Source organism: Panicum virgatum, chromosome 9K, assembly GCF_016808335.1.
Source record: "Panicum virgatum strain AP13 chromosome 9K, P.virgatum_v5, whole genome shotgun sequence".
Classification (NCBI taxonomy): domain Eukaryota; kingdom Viridiplantae; phylum Streptophyta; class Magnoliopsida; order Poales; family Poaceae; genus Panicum; species Panicum virgatum.
Window position 1 is genome coordinate 13975954 of NC_053144.1, and position 27652 is coordinate 14003605.

General features: G+C 43.1%; 3 protein-coding genes across 4 annotated transcripts; 2 read left to right on the forward strand and 1 right to left on the reverse strand.

Annotated features, from left to right (window-relative positions):
• The first annotated feature begins 260 nt into the window (after window positions 1-260).
• LOC120650235 (uclacyanin 1-like) lies at window positions 261-1057 on the forward strand. Its single transcript, XM_039927275.1, has 2 exons — window positions 261-505; window positions 622-1057. The coding sequence occupies exons 1-2, from the start codon at window positions 337-339 to the stop codon at window positions 828-830; spliced, it is 378 nt and encodes a 125-aa protein (XP_039783209.1). The 5' UTR covers window positions 261-336; the 3' UTR covers window positions 831-1057.
• On the reverse strand, window positions 1025-4701 carry LOC120650234 (dnaJ protein homolog). 2 transcript variants are annotated; one of them, XM_039927274.1, is made up of 6 exons: window positions 4402-4701; window positions 2719-2881; window positions 2476-2617; window positions 2085-2361; window positions 1795-1993; window positions 1025-1707 (listed from the first exon to the last, which is right to left on the reverse strand). In XM_039927274.1, exons 1-6 carry the CDS (start codon window positions 4549-4551, stop codon window positions 1382-1384), a joined length of 1257 nt encoding a protein of 418 aa, XP_039783208.1. In that variant the 5' UTR covers window positions 4552-4701; the 3' UTR covers window positions 1025-1381. The 2 variants fall into 2 exon arrangements, with proteins under 2 accessions (XP_039783208.1, XP_039783207.1); XM_039927273.1 differs by having other exon boundaries at window positions 2476-2620; window positions 4402-4695.
• A 1277-nt stretch (window positions 4702-5978) lies between these two features.
• LOC120650236 (protein IQ-DOMAIN 1-like) lies at window positions 5979-12157 on the forward strand. Its single transcript, XM_039927276.1, has 7 exons — window positions 5979-6130; window positions 7529-7687; window positions 8813-9055; window positions 9405-9632; window positions 10073-10186; window positions 10772-11261; window positions 11725-12157. Exons 2-7 carry the CDS (start codon window positions 7577-7579, stop codon window positions 11829-11831), a joined length of 1293 nt encoding a protein of 430 aa, XP_039783210.1. The 5' UTR covers window positions 5979-6130; window positions 7529-7576; the 3' UTR covers window positions 11832-12157.
• The last annotated feature ends 15495 nt before the right edge of the window (window positions 12158-27652 follow it).

Below are 27652 nucleotides of genomic sequence, written 5' to 3' on the forward strand. Positions count from 1 at the left end.
CGCAAACAAAAATGCAGTGCCAGTTTCTTTTTGACAAGAGAGTAAAAGTCACCATGACATAACAGATAACACGACCTGCAGAAAATCACTGCCACGACTCACAAGCAGCTGGCTGCGGTTGTCGCTCCTCCCTCGTCAGCAACTGCTCCTGTGCCTCTCCTCCAAAGCAACACGGCGGCAGTTCGGCTTCTCTTCTCTTGGCGCGCCGCGGGCCGTTGGCAGAGCGGTTTCTTTCTCTCTGTTTTTTTTTTCTTTTTTTGAAGGTCGCGGAGCGGTTCTCGTCTTTCGTCGCTCCCCTCGTGTTCGGCCCCATTCGGACAGGAGTAGCCATCGGCGATGAGGATGGGGAGGACGCTGCTCGGCGCGGCCCTGGCCGCCTCCCTCCTCCTCGCGGTGGCCGCCGAGGACCACGTCGTCGGGGGCTCGGCGTGGCGCATCCCGACGAGCCCCGGGCTGTACCGCGCCTGGGCCGACAACCGGACCGTCTACGTCGGCGACAACCTGGGTGAGTTCACTTCTTCCCCAGCCAGCCGTAGCCGTAGCCGCGCCGCGCCCAGTTTTCAGGTTCAACGCGGGCTGTCAAGTTCGACAACCGAGTGAATGACCCCGCGCCGCGCCCAGTTTTCAGGTTCGAGACGGGGTTCTACGACGTGGTGCAGGTGGGGCGGTGGGAGTTCGAGGAGTGCGCCGCCGCCGACCCCTACCAGCTCCACCGCACCGGGCCCGCCGTCATCCCGCTCGACCACAAGGGCGTGCGCTTCTACGTCTGCACCGTCGGCAACTACTGCTCCCTCGGCGTCAAGATCTACGTCGTCGTCCAGCCACGCTAGCCTGCTCCTTCCCCCCTCGGCGTCTCTTCTTCCCCGGCAATGAGTAGTGTCGCTTGTAAATTGTAATCGTAATTAGACTGCCGTCAACCTGGCAGAGCCAGTATCCAGTGTGACTGCATTACAACAGTCTGTATCGATCAGGCCATTCCATGATTGCAGATTTGTGCCCTCAAAACAAAAAGATTGTAGCTTTGTCACACGATTAAAGAGCATCTAGTTCGATATAAGATACTTGAGAGTCATTGCTTTCGAATGGGCGCCATCATACTGTAGCACGCAACAAGCATTAAGTTGCCTATATAGAAAAGCACCCTACCAAGTCTCACAAAACAGTTAAAAGTAGCCACCAGCTACGCCTGGGTAGCATTTTTCAGTTGCAGCAAAAAGGATACATTCCCCGCCCCCCAGCGGGGTAAGAATCAGAATCAGCATCCTCTGTTTCATAACTCCGACGACAAAACCAGAGAGATCACCCTGGGTCCAAAAAGTCCACCACAAACCTTGCAGATTACTACACGTGTGCGAAGTCACTTGATGATAATGTGCTCTGCTTACTGTTGTGCACATTGCACTCTTTGGGCTCCTCCAGGCATCTCGTCATCCTCCTCGTACGCCTCCTGGGCAGAATGAGCTTGCCTCCTGCGCATCTCTTCCTCGATGTTGTTCACGTCATGCATAGTAGTCTCCTCACACTCGTCTATCTCCATGTCTGTCAGCTTAGATGTAGGCTTCGGTGGAAGTAACGCCTCAAGAGCCTTGCACTGCTCTGGCGCCAGCGAGTCTGGGAACTCTACCGTGAAGTGAATGTAGAGTTTCCCCTTCATGAAAGGCCTCTGGTACATTGGCATCCCCTCGTCATTTATCGCCTTGAATTGGTCTGCAAAAATTTATCAAATCAAATATTACAACAAAGACAGCTGCAAAGGTACGAGGTGCCATTTAAGGAACAGATACAAGATATTACCAGGCTTAACAACTTCACCAGGGTTTGACTTGATGAGAAGTTGCCTGTTGTCCAGATGTGTAAGAACAAATTGGAACCCACAGAGAGCCTCAGTCAGAGACAAGGTGTGCTCATAAAAGAGATCATCGCCCTTTCTCTTGAATTTGGAGTGATCCTTCTGCTGGAGGACGAATACAATGTCTCCAGTGACAGTATCAGGCTGCAAGCAAGAAAACACAGTATAATTCTGAAACCAAATCAACAAAAGCATGTTATACATGTTACCGTGCTGATTATTCAACAAACCATACCGCTTCATCAGCTTCACCAGGGAAAGTGATCTTCTGGTTGTGCTGCATCCCCTTCTCAACGTGAACTTCCAGAACCTTCTTCTCCTGAACAACCTTCTCACCCTTGCACCCTGGGCAGCGATCCTTCTCATTGATGCTCTCTCCAGTCCCCTTGCACTCATTGCAAGCCGTCTGCATCTGCTGTATCATGGAAGGACCCAGCTGGCGGATGGTGACCTTCATACCTGAACCCTGGCAACCTGGGCACCTCATTGAAGCACCAGACTTGGAGCCCTTGCTGAAATAAACAAGGAAGTGCAATCAACAAAAAAAAAGGATTTGAAAAGTGCTTGGGTTTTTTTTAGGGCAAAAAATATGCTTGGTTAATCAGGACAGGTCTGGCTGCACTTACCCCTTGCACTTCGAGCAGATGACACTACGCGAAAGCGAGAGCTTCTTTGAGGTACCATTGTAAAGATCCTCTAGAGAAACTTTAAGTGGGTGCACAACATCTTCTCCCCTCCTTTGCCTTCTGCCTCTGCTGCTGCCACCACCTCCTGTGAGAAAATCATGCAAAAGACATTTATCACATCAACAAAAGAGCACTTCCACAACAGAGTTGTCACAGAAGAACATGGGTACCATCAAACAATACCTCCGAAAGAGGGCCCAAAGAATGATGAGAAGATGTCAAATGGATCTACATGGGCTCCTCCTCCACCCATTCCTTCCTTGAGGGCATCTTCACCATACTGATCATAAATCTCACGCTTCTCTGGGTCACTCAAAACCTCATAAGCTTGTGCAAGCTCCTTGAACTGAAATAAAAATTAACATAAAGGAATCAATACAAAAAATTAACAGAGAAGGTTAAGTAAAATAAAAAGTGATAGCACATATTTTTACAGCTACAGATTCCAACTCCCAATATGCATGTTTCAATTCCAATAGAACTATTAATCATATATAAATCAGCATCATTATGATATAAGCATACATGCACATATAATGTGCTGGCACAAATGATGTGGTAGAAACACAATAGAATAGCTGCCAAACACACACCCACACACAAATACTAAACACCACAAAAAATGAAAAACCAAACAAGCCTGTCATCTGCCATCTTTACATAGTGAGTCTCTGTGCATGCTTGCAGCTAATGTAGGAGGTATCTCAGATGGAAAAGATATAAACTATAGGAACATCAGAAGGACAATCAAAACATCCTTTAGTCAGCAAACAGACTGAACATAGTATCATCTTTCATCCTATGGGACAACTGAGAAACACCAACAAAGATTTCAATCATGACTGCTTGGGTAGCCATCCTTCATGAAACTATCAGTGATCCTGTGTGACAAAACAGGACTGAAAATGCTATCAGTCCTAGTCAATTGGTCCTAATAACTGAGTGCATTTATTTTCCAAGAGGCATGACACTGTATCGTGAGGTAAAGTAAGATATTAAGCATCTTTTAGATAAGCACAAAAATGATTCATTTGGACATCCAGATCAGGTAAAACATAAACTATTTTCACACGACAGTATACTAGCACAACCATAGAGTACCAATTTTGAATGATGTGTAACTACAAGCTACCCCCTCTAGTTGAAGGCAAATTGGTGAACAAAATTTTTGTTCCAGATACATCATATTACCCACTACTAAAGAAATACTGATCTTGCCAACTGACCACAATGCGGAAAAGAAAATGGAAACCCTCGCTCAAAACATGGAAATAACTTTACGCAAAGTTCTTACATCAGCAAGATGTTGTTCAAAACCAAGCAACATCCAGTGCAAAAAGAACAAGTTAAAACACCAGCCACACATATTTCGATCACATGAGACAATTATGGTAACTAACAGCCATCCGGTGCAAACTACAATCTACATGCACAAAAGCAGATCACAAGAACTTGCGCATCCCATAATAGCATGGAGAGTTGATTATCTTCGTCCCCTCTTAGGACCATTTCTTACTAGCAGCCAGTACTACTGTACTAGGGAGAAGGTTCTCTAGAAAACAGTCAAAACACAGTTCCTGACCCAACCTAGATCATAACCACTGCACATCACGTGATCGTTGATCGCACACCACGAACCTACCACACCGAACACGAACTACAAATCACAGCGGAGACAGCTAAAAACACCATCGAATCTACCACGTGATCATGCCATGGAAATAGGAACATAAACGGCAATTCCTACACGAAAGTACGCACCCCCTTTGTCACACAGGACTCCCCGATCTACCGCCACGAACGACAACAGATCGGATCAAAACCAGATCGCGAGAGGGGAGAGGGGGGATCGCGGGCGGTCCGGACCTTCTCGGGGTCGCCGCCCTTGTCGGGGTGGTTCTTGATGGCGGCCTTGCGGTAGGCCTTCTTGAGGTCGTCCTGGGACGCGGACTTGGGCACCCCGAGGATCTCGTAGTACTTGGTGTTGTCGCTCTTCTTCGGCGCGCGCCCGAACATCTTGCCTTCGCCGCCGCCGGTGCCGCTCGCCGAGGTGGGGGGTACGCCTAGCCGCCGCCGCCGCCGCTCCTGCGGGGGAGTGGGATGGGGAGGAGCAGGAGCGGAGGAGGCGGTCAAAGCTGGTGGCCGAGCGGACTGGGAAGAGAGAGGGTTCGCCACGGCCGATGCGCGTGAGCTATGTAGACGACCCGCGAGTACGTCAACGGCGTAGCGGACGCGTATTCGCGGTGCTGCTGGGCTAGAATGGGCTGGGGGCGCCTCCGGGCCGGGCCTCTGCTTTACTGCACGTTTGTGGCGTTTGACTGGTTGAAGCTCTCTCACTTTCGCTTTTAGTACACGTGCTTGTGCTGCCTGGTGCCTGTGCAATGATTGTGGTTCAAATGTACAAATGTTTGTAGTTATGGGCTATAACTGTGATTACTAATCTTCTTCAAAAAATAACTGTGATTACATGGGTTCAAAATAGCACAACTGGCAATGCAGATGCGTAGAGGAATTGAATGAGTTTCGTTCTATCCACCCTGGTCGGCTGGCTGTGGTTGGTGGCTGGTGCTGATTTGTTGTGAGATAAAAATACTGCTGGCTGGCTGTTAGCTGATGGCTGATGCTGATTTGGTGTGAAAAAAAAACGCTGTTGGCTGGTTACAGCGAACATAGTGATCAGATGTTACATGACCGTGGTTGCAATCATAGTTATAGCTATAACTGTGATTACACAGTTTCGAATAAGTAAGCTATATCTAAACGACTAAGGAGGGCGTGTGTTGTGTGATGCTCGAAGTGGAGACACGAAGGTGCTACCCAAAATCAGGTATACTGTTCTAAATATTTTTCACTTGCAAGAGGGATTAGACGTGTAAATTTCTCCCATGGCTCTTATGATGGCTAACTACATCGTTAGGTATTTAAAAGTAACTACCAAATGGCGTACTATCTCCGTCTCCGAATAAGTGAATTCTACTTATGCACCCGGATGGAGATAGATGTTTTTAACTGGCTGGGAATTAGCACTTGGTGAAGATTGCAATGATTGAGTGGCCACTTATTAACAATACTGACACGCTGCAAAAAGGTCATGGACTTATTTATGGAAATGGAAGGGGGGAAAATGTACTACCAATGCTTTACAGCAAACGGTTCTACATGAAACTCAGTCCTGCTTTCCCACAGTTTTTCACAAAACCACGGATTAAACTCTCTAACAAGGCCGGCGTTGGGCATCTGAATTTGACAACCAAGCCCTCGCTTTCTTTCCAGAATTAGATACCGCCACCCATCCCAACGGCTACTGCCAGCCTGCCACGCTACCGCCTCCACCCCCCGTGCAAGAAACACAAAGCGCACATTTTCCAAAGGGCCTTTGTACAAATGTGATGATCTCCGCGAACTGCAACTACCTTTTTCCCTTCAAAGCGACGAAAAGCGCCGGTAAAAAAAAAACGAGACAAAAAAAAAACGAGGTCCAAGCGCACGAACAAAAGAGGGGGAGAGGACAGACGGGGGGAGCGCGAGGGGAGGGCATGGTCTCTCTCGTCCCGGCCCTCCCGTCTCGAGCAAAATCTCTCTTCTTCTCGCTCAGGTGAGTCCCAGACCCCATCTGATGTGCCATGAATCGCGCATTCTTGGGGGGCGTGGCAACTGGCGATGTTCGCCCTCGGGTCTCGCGCTCGTCTTTTTGGGGTCTGTTTCGGGTGCGGGTTTCGTCTGATTTGGGAGCAGTTGAGGGATTGACGCGCGTGTTCTTGGATTCGGGGCGCATTTCGCTGGATTTTGGGTGTGACCTGGCGTCCGAGCTACTATGCTTGATCCTCTCTGTTTTGCCTTGCCGTCTGGGATATGCTTGATTTCCTCGGTTTTTGCCTGCCTGGGGAGAAGTTAAAAGTTTGTCTTTGCCGCAGGATGCTGCATTTCTTGTGTATCCATTTATGCTACAATTTAGGGGAAGATTTGGGGCTTTTGGGTCTATCCGAGTACATGTTCAGTGACGCTGCTTTGTATATGGAAGAATTTAGATAGAGTGTCGGAAAGGTCAAAGGTGCCACTTTTACCAAGTTTTTCCCCTTTTTGATTCTGTTCAACGTAACTTTTGTTCAATTTTGGAGGAAATTAGTGGTGGCGATCCATTGGGTTCGGTTTGGTGTATCCTTTACATTATTTAAGATGCACATTCCCAGGGCTGTTTTTCATTTTTCTTATGAGGCAATCATCAGTGCTTTCGTTAACTTCTGGTTGTGTGAAGTGAATTTTCTTCTTGCAATACTTGCTTCTTTAGGTCCACTGTTTACTGTTTCTGGAGCGATCACAGCCTGTCTCACATTTTCGTCCTTTATTACAACTTCTGAAAATTGGTTGACCATTTATTTTGGGACTTATTTGTATTTCTGAACCAGTTCATGGTTTACATTTTTCTGAGATACTGTAAATTTGTTTCAGAATTTTTTCAATTAATGCGTTGAAGAATTTTTATCAGTTTCACACTGATGTACCTAATATGTTGATCAATGACTAGAGATTTAGGTCTTTAAATTGCAGTTGCTATCGCTACTTGTCAAGTTTGGTGTCATTGTCTTGACTAGTAATGTATTCGTGATATCAGTGAGAATGGCAACCACCAACCACCCCCACATAGAGTGATGGCTGACGGAATATAGTGGTTGTTTCTGACTGAACTTATCATATCAATTAGATTATTTATTGCATTAATCACTGGATTTCATAAATTGTGCTGACGATGTTTATTTTTGGTCTTCATATTGTATATATTTGTTCTTGTGTGTTGTTTCAACAACTTGCATGTTCTAGTGATTTGTTGCAGTATTAGTGTAGTACCACTACACATTGCTTTAAATTTCGGCAATTTTGACGTTCAGTTTCTCAGTTCAGTGATCGTAACCCATCGCCCTTTTGTTTTACCTTAAGTTTTAAGTAGAATGTGACACTTTACTCATATAGTGCATTAATCACTGCACTGCTGCAGCATTGTGTCTTAGGTCATCGAGTTAGCGAAAGGGAAGGAGGGGCTACCATGGGTATCTCATCCAAGTGGATTAAATCCTTGGTCGGCATAAGGAAGCATGAAAAAGGACACAACACAGAAAAGCAACAAAAGGGACAAAATGCTGAAAGCAGTGAAACTGTAAGTCATGGTGTTCAATCTAGCTTTATTAGTTTGCAACCGAATTAAATGGTCCATGCTTAATATTTGGCCCATTTTAGGAGTACCATATTATGAAGCATAATTCCTTTATCTATTTGTTTGCTTATTTTCCTTGTTTTCGTGGGCTCAACATGGTGGTGCAATTATACTTGTTCTTTGTCTTTCTCTGTGAGAACATGACAAACTTTGAAGAATCAGATAAACTGAAAGAATAGAAGGTTTACCAAAACTGACTCATTGGATGCCACAGAGCTTCTGTTGTTGGCATGTCTTTGTCACAAGTTTGTTCGTCAACAAATATGCTTCACTTTCAGTGGACAGTAGTGCCCCAAAAGACAACACGTGTATTCCATTATGTTTTCTACCAAATAGGTAATTACATCATTACATGGAACATGATGAGAAATATTGAAATTTATGGCTAATGCCAGCAAACCCTGCACATAAAATCTGCACTGATGTAGCAAATGGTGATTAGCGCGTAATATGTAGTAGTTATCAGTGCCGGTGCTTCTGTGCCCTGACCTACTGAAGAGAAGAAAAGAACAAAAGCATACTAACAAAGTTGTGATTGAGCACTTAATGTCATCTTTATGATTTAATTTCTAGTTGGCCTATTAGTGATGGATGGATGGATGGATGATTGATCAGTGCACAATTAGACTATTGAATGTCCTTTACTCTAGGGAATCTTTCTTTAAGACTTGGTTTTGTTTGCTTTCCTAAATATTGAAATCTGAAAATTAAACTTAAGCTGCTGCCTCTAAAGCACTTAGCTACTCTCGTACAGTTGTAGTTTGTTTATAGTTCTGAATCTTTAACGGTTTTATACCTTGTCATGCACTAGTTCATTTTGATTATTTGCTTCTATAATTCTGTACAATTGAATACCATACATAGGAACTATATATGGTCTGTCTGTCATGTGGCTTGTATGCGATATGAATTTATGATGTTTGAAACTTTCGATTTTTATGAGGATCTGTCATACATTCATGCAGTCCATCCTGACTTGTCGGTTGTCACCATTGTATTTTACCTTATTATCATTTGCTTTCAATTGGTTTAGTTTGTCACCATGAAAATGAATTATAAATGTTGCAGTGGAGCTCTGCTGATCAGTCGCTGCACAAATGGAAACATTCTTTGGATCCTGAAGGTGAACTTGCAGATGGAGAAATTCCAGTGCAAAGTGAAGCATTGACTGATGGCAGCAATACACAAACGATTTCAGATTCAATTTGTCTTGACAGTGCGTCACTTGATGCCCATGTCTCTCAGGCTGAACATGAAAGTAAAGAGGATATGGCAGCAACAGTTATCCAGTCTGCTTTTCGAGCATTCTTGGTATGCTATCTTTTCAAAACATTTTGAATTTTTGGTATCTACTGATATAAACTAATTATAGTAAATATTGACTAGTCTGTATTCATTTTCTATGATTTATCCAACTAAGCAACTTGGAAACTTTGAGCCACTGCAATCTATGTGAAAACCAGATGAGACAGGAAAATGGGAAATTTGTAGAGAGTTCTATCACATTGGAATCCTAGGAAGCTGAAGCTTCTTTTCCTGACTTATTCAGATAAAATTGTGTTATTGCATAGTGAAGCACCAGTTAAAGAATCAAAAGCTTTATGAAATGTTTTCACATTGCTTCTGGTTTGGAATTCTTACCTTTTGTTCATACTACCAGGCTAGACGTGCTTTACGAGCTTTGAAAGGAATAGTTCTACTTCAAGCCCTTATCAGGGGTCATGCTGTTAGAAGTCAGACAGAAGAAACACTTCAGTGTATGCAAGCACTGGTAAAAGCCCAAGCTCGTGTCCGAGCCAGACAAGTTCGTGTTGCCTTAGAAAATCAAGTGGCACGTAAAAAGATTCCTGAACAAGATGATCAAGAAAACCCTATCCGAGAAGTTGAGGTAGGCCACATAATCCTCTGGAAATCAACATGCTACCAGATGTCTCACTTATTACAAATTTTGCACCGTCCCTTGGTTGGGAATGCAATATCATAAGAACAAGTCAGCCAACTTATTTTCTGTTTCAAAAAGGAAGAATGCATATGAGTCGACTTGCTCGTAACCACTGCTATATGATATTCAATTTTTGTGTGATTTGGTGATTCTAGTTGAATATCTTGAATTACTAGTGCTTTTTGGGCCAGTTTTTATATATATGTGTTCTGTTCTCGTTGGTCTGAACAATAAATATCAGCAATTGTTTTTGTTCGTCCATAAATTTTTTTACCAACTAGGAAAACTAAGAAAGTCAATAAGTGTGATGATTCCTGTCTACTTTACTCTGTATTTTGATATTTCTTCCTTTCTTTCAATGGCTTTTGTGGCGACAACAAATGCAGGGAGGCTGGTGTGGTAGTATTGGTTCTATGGAGGAAATGCAAGCTAAGGCATTGAAAAGGCAAGAAGCTGCTGCCAAACGTGAGAGGGCAATGGCATATGCTTTGACTCATCAGGTAATTTTTGGGGGTACATCTACTGTGCTGAAAAATGTAAGGTTGTGAAGTGAATAGAACTTCTTGAGCGAATTAGCTCGATGGTTTAGCATTTGAGGATCTGTTGATATTTTTTTTCTGATTATAGCTCGGTAGTCAGAGAAGTAGATACGATGACCATCATGGAAGATGTTTTGGAATGGATGCCCTTCCATTAGGCGGGACGTGTTGCATGTTTGCTGAGCCTGCAAATTAGTTGATAGATTGGCAGAAGACTCCAGTTAGAAGGATAATATGGGTTATGAAAAGCATGACATTCGTGATAGATATGAATAATTACTGCATCTGTACCTTTTGTTTTGTTGAAATACATTCTGTTTTGCTACGTGCTACCTATTGCATATAAACCAACACAACCAACTTGAAGCTTGATACATTTAATGTGACATTATTGTACTAGTTTCTCAAAATTATTGATCTGAGTGGCATAGCAAATTATCGTTAGCTTACAATCTATTTACAATATAAACAACCATTATTGCCCCTAAAACTTTCTATATCTCTTAAGTTATGAGGTGACTAAGAAGTGCTTTTCATCCTGATCAGCGGCAAGCTGGTTCCAAGCAACAAAAATCTACGAGTCTGCAAGGTCTCGAACTTGATGACAACCACTGGGGATCAAACTGGTTGGACAGGTGGATGGCTGTACGTCCATGGGAGAACAGATTACTTGACAGTAATGCCAAAGAGAGTATGCCAACACATGAAGATAAGCAGTATTTGGAAACAAAGTCTCAGATCACGCCAAAGGGTAAAGTGCTAACATCAAAAACTCCTTCTGGTCCGAGCAAGAAGAAAGGTGCAAACCACAAAAAGTCATATTCAGATGTTAGTTGTACTTCATTTGTGCGACCGGTAAATGTATTGCCGTCCACCTCTTTGGGGTCATTCAAACAAAAGGCAAAGGTTACAGATGAAGTTTTTGAGGAAGTCACCTCCCAGCCGACAGATGTAGCTTCTAAGGCTAAGCACAATCTGAAAGATAAGCTTGTGCAAGCGAATACACCAGCCAAGCGGTTATCCCTGCCAAATAACGGTAAACATGCATCACTCTCAAGCTATCCGGTGTTTTCTGTGTTGATACACAGTACTCTCAAGCATCTCCAGAACAGTTTCTCGTTGTGCTGCTGGCACCTGGCAGTCATCGAGAAAATTTCGGATGTTTGTAGCTGAAAGCAACTAACCATCTAGAACTGCATACCATTTAGTATAGCTTGCATGAGTTCCCGCTAATTTGTAGTTTCGAAGCATGTATTTTTCCCATTTTCCAGTATCGAGCGCAACTGATGTGCTTGCCAAAAACATATGTTTCCCAAGGATTTTTTTTAAAAGTAATTTTAAACAGTGACATGAGAAAATTGCTAAATTAGTCTTCATGCTTAGTTTCTTTTCTATGAATTGTTCTAGAGATACACTAGCTAAACAACTTTCCTTATGTTGTCTTGCATTCCATCACTCCATAAGTTTGAATTTTGTTTATTATGTATATGTCCAAACAGTTGGCAGGGAAGCAGGAAATGGACCAACTCGTAGGAATTCGATGAACAGGTCCGATCCAAAAGCACGGGCAGACGCTGCTAAGCAAGGTGGGAAGCAAGTTGAGTGACAGGCCTGATAACACATTCCTGTTCTTCCAATCTATAAGCGGGGGCGGTTCTTGGTGTGCTTCTCCAGCTGTGCATGGTACATTGTTGTACATAACATTTCTCCTGCATTTAGATTTGGCCATTTGGGCTGTGTTCCATATTCCTTTGTGCAACGCGGCTGGTGTGTTGTGCCATCTTTTCTTATGTTTTCACCTTCCCTGTAAGTTCTAACAGCCGAAAGGACCTGTGTTGTGTTGTGTCCCCCCAAAACATTGATCCTTTGCTGTGTGCACCCTTGTTCTCTCTGATTAAAAAATGATTGCAAAATATATGCTCGCTTTCTATATTTGTTGTCAAATTTGCTGCGAGATTTAATCAATGGTTCTTTGATGATGTACCAGCAGATGCCGCGCGCATGCTTCATTTAAAATTGACATATTTTAGGACCCATGAGGGCCATCTTTCAGCTTTCCCTATGTTTATATTGGCATGCGGGGGTATTATGGGAGACATGGTTTACTTTTTAAACGATATTCTTTTTTTTTGTTTCAAATCCTGCTTTTCAACATGTAAAGCACAGCCGTGTTCTCTGCTGGTTTGATAGGGGCCTTAAAATAAAAGTAGTAGCTTAAACAGAATGCTGTTGATTGAGCAGAGGAACTCTCTGAAGTCTCTATGATTGAGCTTGAGCCCCCCCTCGTCAAGGGGTGTGTGTGTGTGTGTGTGTGTGTGTGTGTGTGTGTGTCCGGAAGTTTCTTGGGAACTTTGATCCTGCTTTTGCAGTTGCAGAGCACCGGCCTCTGCTGGTATACCTTTGATAGTACAATAATTCAGGTCAAAGCTGCATGGTGTGGTGCTTGAACTCCCCCTCTGTTGGGATTATGTGGCGTGCCATGTGTGCATGAGCCGATGGGTAGCAATAACAAATAGTTTGGGATCTCTGCTACCAAAACAACTAGGAGAACTTGTGCCCATAGATTTGAATCACCGAATGTTTGGAGGAGTTTCATGGAAACAGCTCGGTTTCCATGATTTGAATTCCCCAATATTTTGAATTTGGCTTCAGGGAGTCGTATGGAGGGATCTTCGTTGCAACGCTTCTGGATCTCAGCTGAAAGTTGAAACCTGAAAGGTTTGGATTACATGTGTAGTACAACTTGTTAGGTCAGGCCGGGAGAGAGCTGAGCAGGCCACGGGCCGAATTCCTGAACTGGGCCGCATGCACAGTAAAGAAAGAGTAAATTTCTCAATATTCAGAGGCCATTTTTGATGAATTTGATTTCTATTCAAGTTTACACCAACGTGCATCTTGTTTAGAGAGCAAATATACAGTAGTGCTTCTGAATATAGAATAGAATTTTTCATGTTTCCGCTGCAAAGTTTTAAAGTTGTTGCTCTTAGTTTTAATTCAAACCAACAGGAGAATTATTTTCAAGAGCATAATTAAAGAGCTTACTTTGAGTAAGTTTTATACAGTTTTATCTCTATTCAATTTTGAACCAACGGGATAAATTGTTTAGAGACAAAATGAGTACAAAGTACCGTTTCTGAAAAGAAAGAAAAGTTTTCTGCTGCCATAAAGAAAGGAAAAGATTTCCGGTGTTATATTGTTGCTATCTTTCAATTAAGTCGGAACCAACGAGAAGAATTAATTGGAAGAATAGTCTTAAAGTCTTAAATAAGTTTTTTGCATGTGGGTAAAAGATAGAAAAGCTTCCGCTGTTTAAAGTCAAAGTTAAGTTTTGGCATTTTTATGTCATTTGAAGTCTCAAAGTTGAGCATCACTTGAATCATAAAGATAATTCTCAAGGAAGAGAAATTTAAAGTTAATTATGATATTGTTATTTTCTGACCAACGTTGATGATAACAATACTATAATTTTTATGACTCGTAGCTTAAAGTTTAAAGTCTCTGGTAAATGTTGCATCAAAGTGACTATTTTCAGAGAATAGATAAAGAACTGCTCTTAAACTAGATAAATGTATTTTCTAGTTTCTGTTGCAATAAAGATTAATTATTCTCTAATTAAATTCGAACTAACGGGATAATTTAATTTTGAGGAGCAGATATATGATTTTAAAGTTTATTAAGTTTTCCATACATTAATTCTGTTTTCTGCTCAACGGTGATATGGAATTAATGTTAAAAGAAAGATGTTTTATTCTATTTCTGCCCAACGGTGATATAGAATAGAACTTAAAGTTTTAATTATTGTCTTTTCAAACAAAGTTTTGTGTGTAGTCCTTCTTGAAGGGACAAAAGAAAAAAATGAACATATTACCTATGACTCAGAAAGAAAGAAGATCATCGCATGAGAAAGTGTATTCTCTTTAAAGAATGGCTTGAAAATAAAAGTACTTATGGATGTTGATCCAAGAAAGAAGATAGAGCAATAAGAGATTGTTTTGAGAAATGTCTCTTATGTACTCTCCATCAGGTAGAATTCATTTTGAGTTCATTCAAAGTTGTGATAAGTCATTCATGTTTAATTTGACCAACGTCGGATTAAGCATGTGTGTCATGGAATATTCAGATTTATTTCTGAATTTGATATGAGCCAATCCTGACATTTATGTCTGGAAAAAGTATGAAATAATACCCGCACGATGGGGTAAAGTTGGAATAGTTCTTATCCTGCATGGCGGGAGAAAGTTGTGTTGACTCATGTGGTTTTGGTGCATCCTATACTGGGAGAGAAGTTTTGGAAGTTTTGGAGTAGCTCTTAAGCTATTCTAGAATTGATCGGGCACTACTATTGTATCACAAAGATTAAGCACTCAATGAGTCTAAGAAGAATGGAAAGTTACATACGAACCTCAAGATAAGAAAGATATGCGAGCGTGACTTGCTAAAGTACTGGTAATAAAGGACTTTGTTGAGTTCATGAAAAGAAATGAGGAAAAAGTACTACCATATCAAATAAAGGACTCTATTGAGTTCTCAAAGTGAAATGAATAAAAGGTACTCCCATACGAATTAACAAATTACTTGGTTCTGCATGTCGTAATCATGTGGATGAAGTAAGTAATAAAAGTTTCCTCATTCATGAAAGTTGTGAACAGTTTTCAAAATTGTGGCAGAAAAGTTCATGCCACATTTTGAGGGGGGGGGGGGGGGGGGGGGGGAATGTGAGACGGTTAGAAAAATACTCCCCTGCAATGTGCATTGAAAGCAAAAAATGATCTACTAAAGAATGAATGTGACCGTCAGGGGAGTACAACGGTCATAATACTGATACCCCTATGTAAAGAAATAGCTAGATTCCAGCATTCATGCTGGACGACCCTCAAAGATAGTAAGATGATGCTTACAGAGCACATATAAAGTTTTTAACAGATAGAAACCCAAACAAAGAGATTTATTGATACGCCATCAAAATCTGGGGGAGCATGGTATGTAGAGATTTAAGACTTGAAGAGAAGTGGGAATACGTGTCCACTTCGATGATTCAAGAACAACAAGTTTCTCATACGTGCTGATGTTGTATACAACACATGTTGTTAGCTCTCAAAGAAAATGAATAAATTAAAGAAGAATCTTGTTATGCAGGATCTCATAGTCTATTGCCATTTGGCATAAATGAGCAACAGCAGCCCTATACAAAGTAAAGAAAATCAAATGGATATTGATTCCACCCCGTTTGAAGAGAGCCCTATACAAAGTAAAGAAAATCAAATGGATGTTGATTCCACCCTATTTGAAGTGTTACGAGAATTCCATGGGTTAAGGTCATGGAAAAAAAATGATTCCTGAAAGAGCCATCACAGTAGGTTGTATTGGACCTACAAACGCAATGTGACTCCAGAAAGAATGTTGAAAGAAATAAAGCAAAATTTGTGACAAAAGTTTTAGTCAAAGAGAAGAAAGAACATATGGGATACCACAATAGTAAATTCATTTATCGATTGAAGAAAGTCACGAGACGGTGGTATCTAAAGTTTAAATGAAACAATATGAATTTTTTGGGTTTTCCAAAAGATTGAGGAGGACAATAGCTTTTAAAGAAAAGTAAAAGAATGGGAAATCTGATTTCTACATCTTAAATGAAGATAACATCCTACTTTCTAGTGGTGGTGATAATATGTTGTTATAGATAAAGAATTCTTGTCCTCAAGTTTTGATCTCGGTGATGAGTTTTTCATTCTACGAATTGAGACTCATCGAGATAAAAGAAAGGGGTATTATAGTTACTGCAAAGGCATACTCAGAAAAGGTTCTAAAGAAATGAAGTATGCAAATGAGTAAGCATACGCCTGTTCCTATCATCAAGGGTAATAGTTTTGGCAACTTTAGTGTTCCAGGAACCAATGTGAAACGGAAATAGTCCCATATGCTTCAGCTATTGGAAGCTTTATAAGTGCGCAAATAAAGAACTTACCCTGACATAGTTTGTGTATCCGGTTTATTTTGGCAAAAGTACAATCCAGAGATAGATCACTGGAATTGAAATTGAGAATGTTGGCCTCATGCTAAGTTGGAAAGATCAAGTACTCTCAAAAGGTTGTGAGTACAAAAGTAAAACTTGTGAAATGTGTAGTGAAATCCACAATTGTCGCTAACTTTCACATTTGGAGATTTTGTGTGGAAAAGCTCCAAAACAAAACAATTATGATCAATGTGATGCAAAGATATAGTATAGCATGATACGAGGCCGAGGGACAGGCAAAATGGTTAAGGGAACCTGTACCCGGAGTTGATAATGGTTGACAACAGCGATAATGTGAAAGAACTGCCTAAATTAAACCGGCTTAAGTGCGCTAACTATCATCTTAAGCGTTAATCAAATAAACACGCATTTAAAATGGTGTAATCCGGCAGCCTGTTGGGTTAAGGATCGAAAACACTGGAAGGCTCACCCGAAGGTGAGCGCAGATGATTACAAGCAGACATAATTTTCTCAAATTTTAAATTACAAAATAGAGCTTAACAAAATGAGTTTATGTAATATATCAGAGTTCAAAATGCAGCGAAATTTAAATAGAAGTTCAGTTTGAAAATCATGATAATACAAAGATAGGAGGATGTCACATCGAGCCCACCGATGTGAACCCTAGTTAGCTCCAACCAGCAGCAGCTACACCTGAAAACAGGGTAACAACAAACCCTGAGTATACTAATACTCAGTAAGGCTTACCCGACTATGGGTATACTTAGCCCAATATCTAGATATGCAAAACTTTTTGGCTCTGGAGTTGGTTTTGCTGAAAAGCCACTAGTAGTAAATCCTTACTTTTAATATTTTAGCTCAAGTTTAGTATTCGAGTACCAACTAGGTTCGCTATAGCATCTAGAGCACACATGGTAGATCAAATTATCTTTCCGAAACATACAAGCCAAACATTTCCATTCCATTCTCATTCCACTTCTTTACTATGATGTGACACAGTGACCAAGGCTCTCATATCCATGAGTCACGGCGAATCGATCCGATTTAACCTTGCAAGGTGGATCTAACCAACATGACACATGTAAGCCCCGTCGGGCCACACACGTCAACTGTTCCCATCATCACCCCGACGTCTGAATCACGCCTGCCAAAACCCGGGTGAGGAGCCCCACACGGCGAACACCCAGTGGACCCGAGGGCGACTACAACACCCGCCATCATCCCACTCCCAGAGTAGCAAGTCGCAATTCAAATTATCGTTGCGAATCAAGTAATGAGCTTACCGGTTTCGACTGCCTCCTACTCCCGGCATGTGGTTAGTACTGTTCAATCCTCGATCAACAATGCCAACAACGGTACGGTCCTCAAACGACACAGGCAGAGGCTACTCTCCATTCATTTCATATCCAGAACCAAATTCCTCTCCGCCCGGTCTTCATTTCTCTTTCCTCATTGATTAATTCTCAAATCACATTGCCACAAGTAACAAGATCTTAAATCTCGCGAGTGACAGGAATCACTCGACTTCTACCGAGATCCTACTTAGCAGAGCATTTCTATCGACACCTGCATACTAGTATAGACTCTCATGTACCTAGGGAGAATATGCATACTAGGGTACCATACAACTCCTAGAACGTAAATGCACAAATACTTAAATAAACATTTATATACTGAATTTATGGGTTATGCTCCGGGGCTTGCCTGGGATAACACTGAGTCAGTGTTAGTACTAACAAGGCCTTGGGCCCTTCTAACTTTGAGCCGAGTCTTCGGTTGCTCCAGCGGGTCCCTTTCTCTTCAGGATGCGTCCACCCAACACCGTCTTGTGGTTTGGTTCCGTCCGCACGTGCTTCACGTCCACGCGTTGTACATCTAGCGTACCTAAATGAGATGCACCAAGACGGATGTTTGAATGCATGTAAGTGTAGTAGACGATACAGCAGAAAGGGCAAGCAGGGCAGGCACAAGTCACGCTTGCATGGGCACGAACTTGATGCAATGCAATGCGATACAATTAAGAAGAAAGACATGACTGGGCAATCATTTATCGAGTGAATACAACAACCAAGTTCAAAAGGCAAAGGATTTGGTGCTACATACGAGAGTTTACTCAAGTATTTTAGTCTGAGGTGTTTCCTACTAAAAAGCATTACTAGCTTGCTTAGAAAAGGCTAAGCAAAGATATAAAGCAAAAAAGAACAAATAGGACAATTTATTTAACTAACAAGATACATGGGACCAAACGATATAACAGTAACCTACATTCTAGTATTTAAAAGAGTTAACAAAACTTATACCAGATCAACATGAGTTACTGAAATTAAACCTGCAGAAAAGAATTGCCTAGCAACCATTATAACATAAAAGCTATGGCTAGCAACTAAACAAAAGCAGATACATGACTTACTGCCTAAAACTGGTAACCAAAATTTACCAGCATGATGAGTTATTGATAAGGCATGCAACAATATTTTGCCAACATTTATTGACAACAGAAAACATTTAATTTAACCCTAGCAAGACAAACATAACAAAAACATATTTACAAACATGCACATAACTTCTGGGCACCAAATTTTTACGGTGAACTAAGCATGCGAAGATTAAGCTACTGCATAAATTTCATAATTTTTGGACTTCCAAAAATGCAGATATTAAATAAATAAGCTAAAACAAGCATTACTCATGATTAAATCAATACATCATACACACATTAAACAAACAGCAGGTTAAATATTTTTCCTAAGTTCTAAATGTCAAAACAAAACCAACCCAACTGGTTTTATATTTTTCTCATTTTTGTACTATTTACTAGGTATTTTCAAAGCTTGCAACCACTTAAACTAACATTTAAACTAGAGCAAAAACTATTTAGAAACTGAAAATCAACCTGTAAGGAAAGTTGTAGATCTTAGGACAAGGAATTCAACAAATTTTAGTTTGTATTTTTATGATTTTTATATGATTTACTATGATTTTCCAAAGTTCACTATGTTTGAAACTAAAAAGGAAATCAACTTTTGCAGTTAGACCCCTGTAAAGATTTGAGGATTCGCAGAAATGCCCCTGGCCGGATTGAAACAGGGGAGGGGGTCGGGCGGCGCTGGCCGGCCAATTCCGGCGGCATGGCTCGCCGGCGGTGAGGGATAGGTTAGGGGAAAGATGGAGGAGGTCGAGAGCTACCTCGGGGCGGTCTTGGTGCGGGTTGGGACGTCCGGAGGCGGCGGCTCTACGAGCTCCGACGGCCGGCCGTGGTGGCGCACGACGGCGGGGGTACTCCGGCGAGGTTTGGAGGGGGCAGCCGGGCCGGGGAGGTTCACTGAGAGGTGGGGAAGCTCATGGGCGGGTCATCTTGGGCGGAGAGAGGGCGGAAGTGGGGGCTCCACGGCGACCAGGGGCGGCGGCCATGGCAGGCAGCAGCGGTGGGGCGAGACGGCACGAGGGCCAGGCGGAGCTGGGCGCGCACGACCCACAGAGCACGGGGCGGCGCAGGGGAGGGGCGCGCACGACCGGCGACAGCGGCGCGGCTCGCAGACATGCGGCGAGCGCGCGGCGCGAGCGGCATTCGCGCGCGAGCATGGGAGGCCGGTAGGGTCTGGGCGACGGCGGCAAGCGCGCAGGGGAGATAGCGAGGAGGTGAGCTCGAGACAGTTCGAGAACAGCAACGCGGCAGCAGGGGATGGGCGGGGACGCTCGGCGCGAGCGGCGCTGTGCCGTGGACGATTTGGCGACGTCGCTGGCCAAGAAACGGAAGAGCATCCACGATAGCCACGCTGGAAGCTTCGGGAGACGCCTCCCCTCCCTACCGTGCCCTGTACAGCATAGGAAGGGATGGAAGTGGATGATAGGGTGGGCCCACGTGTAAGCTCCAAATTTGGGTAAAGTTTGTTCAAATGTTTGTGAATTTGCAATTCTGTTTGGAATTTGAAAACCATTTCAAAACCAAAATAAATATTTCAAGCTTTTGTTCACTTTTACCAATTCAAAGGAAATTTTAAACCAAACCAAACTTGCTTAAAATTTTGAGATTTACAACTTCCGTTTCAGGCAAATTTTCATTTGAAGCCTACTTTAAAAGTTAATTTTTAACTCTTGAAACTTCGAAATATGGCCCTTTTCAGAACTCAAATCTTTCTCAAGTTTTTGCGTGGCAACTTGAAAATCCTTGAACATGAAATTTGTTTAACTTGCAAAACCCTACAACTTTGATTTTAGGCAAAAGTTTATTTGAGCAAGAATTTAAAAGTTATTTTTAAAACATTTTTCATTGGATTTGAAAACTAGTCATAATTTCATGTGTTAACAACTAGCAAAAATGTAGTTAAATGATTTTATGCATGCAAGGTTAGTGTTAATGACAATATCAAACATATGATTAACCTTAACTATAGGTGATTAACACCTGGGGTGTTACAGATAACCATTGAAATAGTTTTGCTCCTATGACAACGAGTTAACTGTGGTGCCAAACACGTTGACACAAAGTTATACATTGTAAAGAAGATAGTTCGGAATCGTGATTGAAATGCATTTTGAGTTTAAATGACAGTCAAGTATTTTGTGGATCCACTCATTAAAGGCTTACCGCCCAGTGTTTACAAAGAACACACAGTCGACATGGGTTTGTGGTATAGCCTATGTTTTCCGGACAATATAGGGCCCAAAGCTAAAAGAATCTATTTCAGAACAGAGACATGTATTGTAGTTGTTGAATCTATCGGCAACTGACCGTGACGATGAAACTGCTCTATGCATTGATCTGTGATGGAATATGAAAAACAAAAGTAAAAGCATAAAGTTCAAAGTATAAGTTGAGATCAAGGGGGAGAATGTTAAGATTGATCTCATTCATCTCGGCCCAACGGTCGAGATGGACCCCTTGACCATGTCCTGATCGGGGACACTCAGTCAACGACTGGCTGGTGGGCCTCTATTGCACAACGCTATAAATAGGAGGTGGGGGCCAAGGCTCGAGACATGAGGTTCCCGGGAGCCGCCACACCTCAGTGAGAAACCCAAACCGATCAAGGGACGCGTTGCCAGCAACAGGAAGCTCCACCGGCGCCGACCCCCCTGCACCACGCCGCAGTCGACCACCTCGCTGCCGCTCCTGTTATGCGTCGTCGTCGTCGTCTGTGCATCATGGCGGCCTCGACCGCTACGTCTCCGACAAACTGCGACATCTGCTGCACGGTGCCAAGGTGGCGGTACGGGCTACAACCGATGTTTTTCCCCAACAGAAAGTGAGTTAACCTGATCAATCTACTACTATAAGTTCCATCTGATCTAACATCTCCACCAGTTGGCCCAACGGCAAACTGGGCCCTTGACTCACGTCCTGATCGGGGACGCACAGCCCAATAGACGGTTGGTGGGCTCCCGTCGCGCAGTGCCATATATAGAGGAGGTGGGGACTGCGGCACGGGATATGAGGTTCCCCGCCGCTATAGTTCCCACTGTCCAAAACCCTAACCCGATCTAGAAGGGGCGCTGCTGTGGCGGGAAGTCCACCGACGCCACCTTCCTCGCCACAGCGAGGACATCACCGCCACCAGCACCAGTGCTGCCCTCAACAACTCTGGCGTCCCACTGCGTCAACGGCCCTAAGCGACCACGTCATCTCCGGCTCAGCGTCGCCAACCCTGCGTACCTCATCAGCGACGACCTATGGAGGATGCAAAGGCCACGAGCAACATTTTCCCTCGTAGAAAGTGAGTTTTCCCGTTCGATTTACTCCTAGTCGATCTAGAGATTCTAACAAGTGGTGCAGGGGGGAGAATGTTAGTATTGATCTCCACCGACTCGGTCCAACGACGAGTTTGGCCCTTGACTCGGCTCCCTGGTCGGGGGAGCCCAACCCAATTGGGTTGTGGGCCCCTGTCGTACTGGCAGAGGTGGGGGCGCAGAGGCACGCATGCCAAGAGAGTCGCCCCCACTCCCACCTACCGACTGAGGTGGTACCGGAAGCGACGGGAAGCCCGCTACCCCAAGCAACCGCCGTTGCCGCCACTGCAGCTCGATGTCGCCGCCACCAGCACTGGTACTGCACGTTGTCCTCGACTTGAACCACTCCGGCGGCGTGTCCATGACTACGCCGGCGGCACTCTGGACTCCGTCATCATGCTCGTCATCGACCATGGACGGTTTCTTCTTCAAGAACCAGTGAGTAGTCCCTCCGATCTACTACTAGATGGTCCTAAAGTATCTAACAATGGTATCAGTTAGCCGATCTAGCGAAGCAGATCGATTTGGGAATGGATCCGAACTCGGATCGAAAGAATTACAGAAAGGAAAGAAAGAAATTTCGATTACGAATCGAATCGAAAGAGCAAAGACCCTAACCCTAGGGGATCGAGACTGGCGCGAGCCGCCGGCTCACCGGTGCTCCAGCGCCGCGCGTCGGTGCACTGCCGCCACCGCGCGGGGGGAAGACCCGAGCCGCTGCGCTAGAGGAAGGACCCTCTCGATGCACGCACTCGAGGTCCAGGGCGCCGTCCCGGAGCCGCTCGACGGCGGCGCGCTCGCCGGTGAGGGGCCCGCGGCGGCGCCATCTCCTCCGGCCGCCGCTCGGTGTGCTCAAGGAGAGAGATTGAAGGTCGTGTGCGCCGACGAAGAGGGGGGCAGGCGGCGGCGGCGCCACCTCCTCCGGGCGCCGCAGGCGGCCACTGCTCCAAGAGTTGAGCCTCGCCGGGGGAGAAAATAAGGGGTCGACGAGGGGGCGTGCAGCGGCGGTGCGGCGAAGTGTCGCCGCCGGCGGTCGGGCACCGAGCCAGGAGAATAGAAGAGCAGCTAGGGTTAGGAGCTGCACTGGCCGGCTCAAATCCCTCCCGATCCATGCGCTCCACCGTCCGATCCAGATGGGTGGATGGGATCAGGCCGGGGGGGGGGGCGTGCGGCAGGATGGGCCGAATTGCTGGGCCGTCCGTCAGCTTCTGGGTCGGGCCCAGGCGGGCCAGCGGAGCCGCATTCGCTGCTGGACCGGATCGGCAGCGCGTGAGCAGGCCGAACTGAGCAGGTGCAAGCGGGCCGAGCAGCTGGCTGCTGAGCCAAGCGTGCGGGCCAAGCTTGGCCGAAAAACAGGCCGCTCGCGGAGGGGCGCTACTGGGCCGAGCCGAGCTAATGCAAGTTTGGGCATTTTGCACAGTAAAGTAGGCTGCGGGTCGTTTTTCCTTTGCTGGGCCAAAGTTCGACTATGCACAGTGACAAAGTTCAAGTTTTATTTTCAGAAGAATGCATTGATAGTTTGTTTATCTCTATTCAATTCGAACCAACGGGAGAATTGTTTTAGAGAACAGACGAGTATGACGCTTTTATCTCTATGAAATTTTGAACCAACGGGATAAATTTCTTAGAAAATAGTTGAGTAAAAGGAATGCTTCTGAAAAGAAATAAGGTTATATGCTCATGTTTCCACTGTAAAGTAAAAGTTTCATCCTCTATTTAAATTGGAACCAACGGGAAAATTTAAATAGAGGAGTAGAAAGATATTGTTTTAAAGTTAAATTATGGTATTGTTGTTTTCTGACCAACGTTGATGATATCAATATTATAATTTTATTGTGAGTTTAAGTTTAAGGTAAAATCTCTGACATTCTTTGCATCAAAGTGATCAATTTTTCAGAGAAGAAAGAAAGACAAAGAAAAGCTTACGAAAGAAAGAAAAGTTCTTCGCTGCAATAAAGAAAGATAGACTCAGATGAGTTTTTCCCTGTGGGAAAAAGCAACCTTTAAGTTTAAGGTTAAAGAAAAGCTTCCGCTGTTGTAAGTTAAAGAAAGATTGTTTTGGCACCATTTTGCTTGTAAGTGTCAAGTTGAGCATTAATTTGCTCTTAAAAGAAAAGAAATTTAAAGTTTATTATGATGTTGTCATTTTTTGACCAAAGTTGATGATGACAATATTATAATTTTTATTCTAGTCATGTGTTCTATTTCTGCCCAACGGTGATATAGAATTGAAAGTAAAGAAAAGTTGTATGTTTTAATTTTGACCAACGTTAAATTAAGACATACAATTCTTCCCAAGTATAGAGAAATTAACAGACAAAAGTTGATTCCGATCAAAGCTACAGATAGAGTTTTGAGGTTACTCAGCTGTATAGTTGAGGTTAAAAAACAAAAATGCTTGTTCCATTTTAACTTTTAGTTGATATGGAAAAGAGATGCAACTATTTTTTTTAAAAGTTTTTGGTCTCTCTCACTAAAGTTTTGCGAATATTGTAATTCATTAAATTTTCTGTTTAAATTGGAACTAACGGGAAGATTTAATAAAAAAGAAAGTATATGTGCATGTTTTAGTCATTGTGACCAAAGTTTTATCACTATATTATGTTTACCTTGTCCTTCAATAGTAAAGATGATGGTTGAAATGAGTTTGACGCACGTTCAATTTGACCAATGTTGAATTAAACATGCGTTGCAAATGCCTTTGAAGTTTTATACCGCATGTCGAAAAAGTTTTTGGCACTTGTGTCACTTATATCCTGCGTGACAGGAAAAGTTGTGATGACTCATGTGCTACTTGAGTATCACATAAAAGTAAAGAAGTCTGGGGGAGCTTTTAAAGTTATCCCAGCAATTCTCATGCACTACTATAGTGGTATGTTGGATAGTGACTTGAAAAGAATTGAAGGACAAAAAAAAAGTTGTATGTGAACCAAGATTGCAAGCATGACTTGTAAAAGTATAGCAAAATAAAGAACTTGATGAGTTCTTGAAAGTGCAACAAATCAAGAACTCTGAGGAGCTCTTTGAAAAGAAACGAGGAAATAATACTTCCATTATTTTGTATGACTTGGTCATATGAATAAAGTTCTAGTAATGAAAGGCTCCTCGTTCACAAGTGTTGAAAATAGTTTCGAAATTATGGTAGCAAAGTTTGTGCCATATTTCGAGGGGGAGAAAGATTAGAAAGACAAGAAAGATTAAAATTTAGAGAGAATTTCCCCGCAAAGTTAAATGCGATGCATTTTTTAAAGCAAGAATGATCTATTAAAGAAGAATATGATCGAAAAAGGAGTACAACGGTCATAACTTTGATACCCCAGTTACGAAAATAAACGAAGCAACCGAAAATAAAAGGTTGTGCTTAAAGCACCCTACGAGGCCTGTAAAGTCAAAACCCAATCAAAAGCTTGAAGATATTCCATCTTTACAATAGATGGGATAATCGGGGGGAGTAAAGTATGCCGACAACTAAAGCTTAATTCAAACTAGCACTCAATTGTCTCAACATATGTGTTGGCATTGTATGAATGGCAGAAATTGAGGTGTCTCATTCATCGAAGTGGCAAGAAGTCATGAAAGATGTCATGAGACCTAAAAGTTTCAAATTTATTTTGGAACATAGAATAAGTTCCTAATGGAGCTAAGACAGTAGGCTATAATGGGTTTACATGATTGAAATGTGACTCCGGAGGGAATATGAAAAGTTGCTAAACGCGACTTATGGCAAAAAAAAGGTTTTGTGCATAGAAAAGAATAAGTTATAATGAGACATTTTATTCAGTCTCATGAAAGGATTCTTTTAGAATCATAATGACGTTGGTGCATACTAATTTGAGAATTGCATCAGATGGATGTTGGAGCAACATCTCCTAACTTAGATCTGTACGAGAAACTATATATACATGACATAACCAAATGGTTTTGTTGTGAAAAGAAAAGAACATCAAGATGTCAGATCACAGAATAGTGGTATCTAAAGTTTTATGAGAACAAAGGAAAGTTTTATATTTTAAGTAAAGGTCAAGATGACAAATTGCAAATATGCAAAGTTCAAAGATGGGAAATTTCTTTTCCCTCAAAGTCCAAAGAAGGTTATTATGACCTCTAGTTTTGATCTTGGTGAAGAGTCATTCGCTCTAGGAAAGAAAATTCACCGGGATAAAAGAAAAAGGGGTATCAGAACTATTGCAAAGAGCATACTTAGAAAAGAATTCTAAAGATATATAGTATGCATGCGAGTGAGCCTACGCCTGTCCTATTGTCATGGGTAATAGTTTTGGAATTTTCAGGATTCCAGGAACCGTTATATGATCGATCAAAAGGAAAAGATTCCATATGCTTCAGCTGTTGGAAGCAAAATTAGTGCTCAAAAAAATTTACCCTGACATAGCGCAAGTATCCGGGACATTTTGGCAGAAGTCCAGTCCAGCAATAGATCATTGGAATGGAGTTACAGAATATTTTTGCAATTTTGCAAAGTATTGTCAGCCTCATGCTAAGTCAGAAAGGAACATGTACTCTCAAAAAGTTGTGAGAAAAAAGAATTAAGTTTTGGCGAGATGTTTAGTGAAGCCCACAGTAGTAGCTAACACTCGTGCTTGGAGTTTTATTGTGGAAAAACTCAAAAGCAAAATAGTTGTGATATCGTGGGTCGTGTACCCAAAGGTTAGCATGATATGAGTCTAGAGGACAGGCAAAATGGTTCAGAAAACCGTTACCCGGAATTGATAATGGTAGACAACAGCAATATACCATTCGAATATTTTCACTCTTATGGCAACATGTCAAATGTGCTACCAAACATATTGACAATGAGTTATATGTTACAAAGGAGAAAATCTAGAATTATATGAAATCATTGGGCACCAAAGTATCAAGCAAGTGCTTGCGGATCCGCTTACCAAAGGCCTACCGCCCAAGTCGACATGGGTTTTACGGGAGGCCTATGATTTTTGGATTATTAAAAGGGCCCAAAGAAAGGTTAAGGTCTTGTTTCAATACAGAAAGGCGCATTGTGACTGTTAGTCAGACGGTAACTGTTAACCGTCATGATGAAGCACGCCCTATGTACTGATCTGCAATGAGATGAGGCCAAGAGCAAAGCAAGTAAAAAGCAAGTGAAGAGTTAAGTTCAAGTTGAGAAGTTTAAAGTATAAATGTGAGATCAAAGGGGAGAATGTTAGTATTGATCTCCACCGACTCGGTCTAACGACCGAGTTGGGCCCTTGACTCAGCTCCCTGGTCGGGGGAGCCCAACACAATTGGGTTGTGGGCCCCTGTCGTGCCGGCACTATATAGAGGAGGTGGGGGGCGCAGAGGCACGCACGCCAAGAGAGTCGCCCCCACTTCCACCTACCGACCGACTAATGTGAGGAATTGGGATCACTAGGAGTAGATCGATGGGGAAAAACACACATGACCTGGGGAGAAAACTTTAGTAGAAGTGACTGCCGACTGCCATGGCGCCGCCTTAGAGGTCGTAGTACGGCGGAGTAGTGGTACAGTAGCGGCGACGACTCTGTAGATGAAGTCGTGGACGGCGAGGTCGCAGAGTCGTGGCACAGGTGCGGTGATGTCGCGGTGGTGACGGCGCTCCGGCGATGACGTGGTGGCGCTTCCCGTCGCTCCAGCCCACCCTCTCTGATCGGGTTAGGGTTTTAAGGTGGGGAATAGTGGCGGCGGTGAACCTCGTATCCTGAGCCGTCAGTCCCCACCTCCTCTTTATA